Here is a 5304-nt window from a genome sequence, read left to right on the forward strand (position 1 = left end):
ATGAAATGCTAGAAGAAAACAAAAAATGTAGATCTTTAATCAGAGCAAGTGTCCGCTAGCTGTAAGTCAGTGTTAAAAAAATAAAAATACAAGGCGAATTAAAGACAAAAATGTAAATAGCTGGAAAATAAATAGATACAGTTAATGCACTACACTTTATATTAAGGGAAATAAAATCTGAGGGGGGGGGGGGGGGGATCTCATGGCCTGTGCACTATTCCATCATAAATATTAAATTAGAAAAGATCCTTTCTAGGATTGTAAAGTCACCGGCGTTCATGTCATGAGATGCTAATATAATATAGTGTTATATTCAGCATTGTCTCCAGAACACGAATACCCTGGTGCATTATTTTGCACCATTTCGCGAATACACTTAACCTCCTCTAGGACCCCAGGCCTCTTTGGTAAAATGAAGCAATCAGAGGACACATTGATTTTCTCTGTCTGTCTCTTTACACCTTCTGTGCCTACACACTGCCTGAAAATGAAGTTTACTCAACATCTTAAAAGTATAACATAATACTATGGATAAGATGGCCTATGTGAATCCCGGTTGGAGTACAGTTAGTATATGGTTAATATAACTGCATATCCCCCCCAGTGTATAGTCTATTGTACCATGTAAAGCTGCCTATTTTGAAAGGGGTAAATAAGAATAACACAACGTTTATAACACATCGTTTATAACAAATGTCCACAAACACATATGAACTGAAAACAAATGAGAACAAGGTAACATCATGTTATTAACCCAATGGGTAGCTAAACATGTTCCCTGTGTAATTTTGCCAGTCTATTCATGGGCTTTTTATTTATTTATGTTTTTTGAGAAATAACTCTTCATTGTATGATTCATGTAAACTTCAATTTTCTTGCAGTGCAATTTTAGACTCATAAATATCGTCAGTGTTGTAATTTGCTTGTTGGTTAAAGGGATCCACATTAAATAGACATAAGAAGCTACAATCAGCACTGAGCATCATCCCGGGGAATAAAGCTACCTCTTGCTTTAACCAATGTTTATGGTGTGTATCTGGGTGGCTTTCTGTCTCAGCTCCTGACATGTTGTGGTGTATACTCACTCTACTCCATTGCCTGGGTAGTCGCCTGCAAAAGGTCAAAACACATCACTACACCTGCTACCATGTGAGATAGTCCAGCGAGCTGCTATGTTCTCGGAGAGTAGAAAAAGGACAATCAAAAGTTCTAAATGATTGATCATGGAGGGTTCACTGTACAGGAGTCTGCACCCCATGGTGTGGTGGTGTGTCCCTGCTAGCCCCATATACATCCTCTGCCCCAGGAATTGTCCCCCCAGGTGGTGTCATCCGTTTTTCTTTCTGTCTCCTGTTACAAAACCATACCCTGACCACCTCCTTCTCTAGCTGTAGACTGTCCGCCAGAGAGGTGATTTCCTGGGCAGATGGCTTGGGACACTTGAGGAAATGACTTTCCAAAGCTCCCTTTACGCTCACCTCAATAGAGGTCCTCTTTTTCCTTTTCCTCCCCTGAGCTGCTATCTTGTCTATGCTGGTCGGGCTCCCAGAGGACGAATCCGCCTCTTCCAGCCACTTGTTCAACAAAGGCTTCAGCTTGCACATGTTCTTAAAGCTGAGCTGCAGGGCCTCGAACCTGCAGATGGTGGTCTGGGAGAAAACATTGCCATACAGGGTGCCCAGGGCCAGGCCCACGTCAGCCTGGGTAAATCCCAGTTTGATTCTCCGCTGCTTGAACTGCTTAGCAAACTGCTCCAGGTCATCCGAAGTTGGGGTATCCTCATCTGAGTGGTCGTGGTGTCCCTGGTGCTGGGAGTGCTGCTGTTGCTGCTGCTGCTGCTGCTGAGGCTGCTGCTGGTGGCCGTGGTCGCCGTGGTGCTCCTCATGGGCATCCCTCAGAGCGTGGTGGTGCATGCCCTGCCCGGTGCCCGGGTTGATCATTCCATTCACCGTGAAGGAGGGCTGCGAGTAGATGAGCCCCTGGCCGTTGGTGGATGCCATGCTGGGCAGGTGAGCGGAGGTGGTGGTCCTCCATGCCCCCGCACTGTGGTGGTTCCCGTGTGCAGGGTGCACCAGATGGGGACCCCTGCCCTGGTGCTGCAGAGTGCCGGCGCTGTGCAGCTCCTCCCTGCTGGGCTGCACGCTGGGCTTGATGTCCTGCTGGCCCAGGGGACTCGTAGACCAGGGAGTTCCGTCCCCGTGAGACAGAGCCGTGATCCACTGGTGTGCGTGGCTCAGGGGGTGACCATTGCTCTGCAGCGTGTAATCGCTCTGCAGCAGAGCCTGAGCATCCCTGTATCCGGAAGCCTGCTGCATGCCGCCGGGCTCCGCATGCACGATGGAGGAGCTGGAGCTCAGCAGGTTGTAGTGGTTAGACGCTGTGGTCGCCATGACTCTCCGAGCCCGACTGCTAGCGCTGCTTCTTGGAGCCGAGCATTTGACAGCTCCTTCCCCTCGCCCCAGGCTCCCCTCTCTCTCCCCTCTCTGGGTGTCTCTGCCCCTCTCTCCCTGCAGCAGCCTGGGCACGCGTCCCCAGCACCGCCTCCCCGGGGCCCCCATTGGCTCCCTCCGCTTTGATTTACGTGGATACCATTAGCAACCGAGGGTAGCCTAGGACGCTGGTTGGATGACAGTGCCATGCGCCCCGCCTCCCCCGCCTTACCAACCTGCAAGCTGCTGCATCCACATGGAGATGGAGCGATGGGAGGGAGAGGGATGCAGAGCACGGCACACAGCAGCCCCGGCAGCAGCAGCAGCCCGGGCACAGGCACGCCAATAACATCATTACAGAAAGTAGCACTGTCCTGTGTGTGGATGCAGCACACTGCACAGCGCTCCCCACTGCTGCTATAGGTCTCCTGTGTCCTGGCTATCTATATACCAGACCTCTATGGCATCCTGTACACAGGTGCAGCTGCTGCTTGTCAATGGGAGCCCTACTGTATGTAGCCTGTGTGTGTATGAGCAGTGCCGGGTGGGGGCTGCCAAAGGGACACTACTCCGCTGCTGTCACCTGTCTCCCTCTCACCCTCATCTCCTCATCAAGTCATACCTAGAATAAAGACTGTACTATATCACATTAGCTGTAGCCAGGGACCCAGCACCATGCAACAGCGCCGCGTCTGGGGAACAGCGATGATGTCACTGTAATTAACTGAAATGTCATTATGAGAGTCAGAGCATGGAATCAGGATAACCCGCTGCTGTGGTCGCAGCCAGTCACACAGGCAACTGCTGCTGCTACTGTAAGTGCTGCCTACGGGATAGGAGGAGGCACCGAGCTGGGGGTGAGAGGACGCAGGAGAGGTTATATGGCCATAGTGGTTCAACACTATCTAGCTATCTCTCTATTATTATATCCAAAATCTATCTATCTATCTATCTATCTATCTATCTATCTATCTATCTCTCCATTATTCTATTCAATATCGATCTATCTATCTCTCCCTCCATTATTCTATCCAATATCTATCTATCTATCTATCTATCTATCTATCTATCTATCTATCTATCTATCCCTCCATTATTCTATCCAATATCTATCTATCTATCTATCTATCTATCTATCTATCTATCCCTCCCTCCATTATTCTATCCAATATCTATCTATCTATCTATCTATACATTATTCTATCCAATATCTATCTATCTATCTATCTATCTATCTATCTATCTATCTATCTATCTCTATTACTATTAAATGCAGGTAATGGATTGGCTTATGACAAACTACCATCTTCCTATCGGAATGTAATATGTAATTATGTGATTACCTCTATTGATCTGTGGAGCGCACGCTGTGAGTGTGTGTTTCTGTTGCTTTTCCTAGACAAGTTCCTGGCAGTGTTATGTGCTTCTGTTGCCTGCGTGTTTTTTTTCCCTTTTTCTTCTTCAAATAACCTATTTGTCATATAAACAGCTTGTGCAGTGCTCACTGGGCTCTGCCCCATATCACTAATATCCAATATAGTGAGCGTGAGAAAAGTTCATGAACTTCTCAAGTTCAAATGAAGAACACAGACAGCATACCATCTGCATGCCCATTGCCCCTTCATCATGCATTGTACACGGCTAATTGGCAAATGCACAATTTATGAATTATGGACCGATAAATGTCGGCGTTATTACTTTTGGGCGAATTGTATAGAAAAGAATAAAAGCTGAATTGTCCTCTGGCAGTGACTTTGTAAACTCTGTATACTCCACATTGTGGTGGTATGATATAATGAAGACCATGCAATGTATTTGCATACATTTAATATACATATTCCATAACCTCTGGTAGAATGTGAATTTTTATTTGTTTGATATATATTATGTACAGTAGCATCTTCTAGCACAATTAGCATATACAGTACGTTACATGGGCTGCTGCATTAGATGACATAGGGCACACCATAAGTGTGGTTGCTGATACCCTACTACATGAACTGATTTGTCGGAGTGCTAAGTATACTGGTTCCGAGGAGGAACGATTCTATAGTGATTATTATTAAAAGACACACGCGCTTGTTCCTGTGCCTTCACAGCTATGGTACAACGTACTAAAATCTCATTACTACATGTCATACAGGCAGAATGATAAATGTTACAACATCTTCGTGACTGTAAGGAGGAACTGTTATACTTAATCAAGCAACGAAATGGTTAAATTGAGGCAGCCTATAATCACTAATGGGTAAAGTACAATCACAGTGTCAGATAACATCAGCCAGAAGACTGTCAGGGGACTATATCAATATCCTGTCTAGTGAATGTAAAGTACAGCCGGTGCACTGCATTAAGTGGGCACAATGCACTGCTGTACACATGCTTCCAAGCCAGTATTTCCAGTGCAGTGGGGCTACTCCTGGGAGTGTACACTACAGCATTTACTAGAATAGCTGTCAAGCTTAAAAAAAATCTGAGAATGTCCAAGCTGGGTCCTATTATATATATTTCCAAAAAGTATGTGATGAGCTGGAAACCCCAAATCAAGAGCTTACTTCAATGTGTTCTACACACGTGTCCATAACATTGCTATCTACAGTGTCTGTACCAGCCTACAATCCAGTCCATCTTCATGGTCAAAGATCTGAAATTCTCTTCAATAACTCCAATGTGATCCATACAAGTCATTGACTTCACCTAAAAGAATAAACTACAGTATAAAATGCTGCCTCCACCTAAAATTTATCCTTATCAAAAGCATCCACTGGTACACAGAATAATATAGGACTTGCAAATGGAGTTGGTCAAGGAGGTAGCGTTAACTAAAGTTTAGAAAACGCTTAGTAAATATGCCTAGTTTCGTTTGAAGTGCGCG

The 5304-nt window shown here is 45.7% G+C and overlaps 1 protein-coding gene across 1 annotated transcript; it reads right to left on the minus strand.

Moving 5' to 3' along the window:
* Positions 1 to 653: 653 nt before the first annotated feature.
* POU3F2 (POU class 3 homeobox 2) lies at positions 654 to 2493 on the minus strand. The gene has a single exon (XM_083177005.1). The coding sequence runs from the start codon at positions 2388 to 2390 to the stop codon at positions 1233 to 1235; it is 1158 nt and encodes a 385-aa protein (XP_083033131.1). The 5' UTR covers positions 2391 to 2493; the 3' UTR covers positions 654 to 1232.
* Between the last annotated feature and the right edge of the window lie 2811 nt (positions 2494 to 5304).

This window comes from Crinia signifera, chromosome 3 (assembly GCF_055691185.1).
Source record: "Crinia signifera chromosome 3, ASM5569118v1, whole genome shotgun sequence".
NCBI classification, from domain to species: Eukaryota; Metazoa; Chordata; class Amphibia; order Anura; family Myobatrachidae; genus Crinia; species Crinia signifera.

Excerpts from the sequence above, each read along its gene's own strand:
- POU3F2 (XM_083177005.1), bottom strand. The coding sequence starts at position 2,390 with ATGGCGACCACAGCGTCTAACCACTACAACCTGCTGAGCTCCAGCTCC.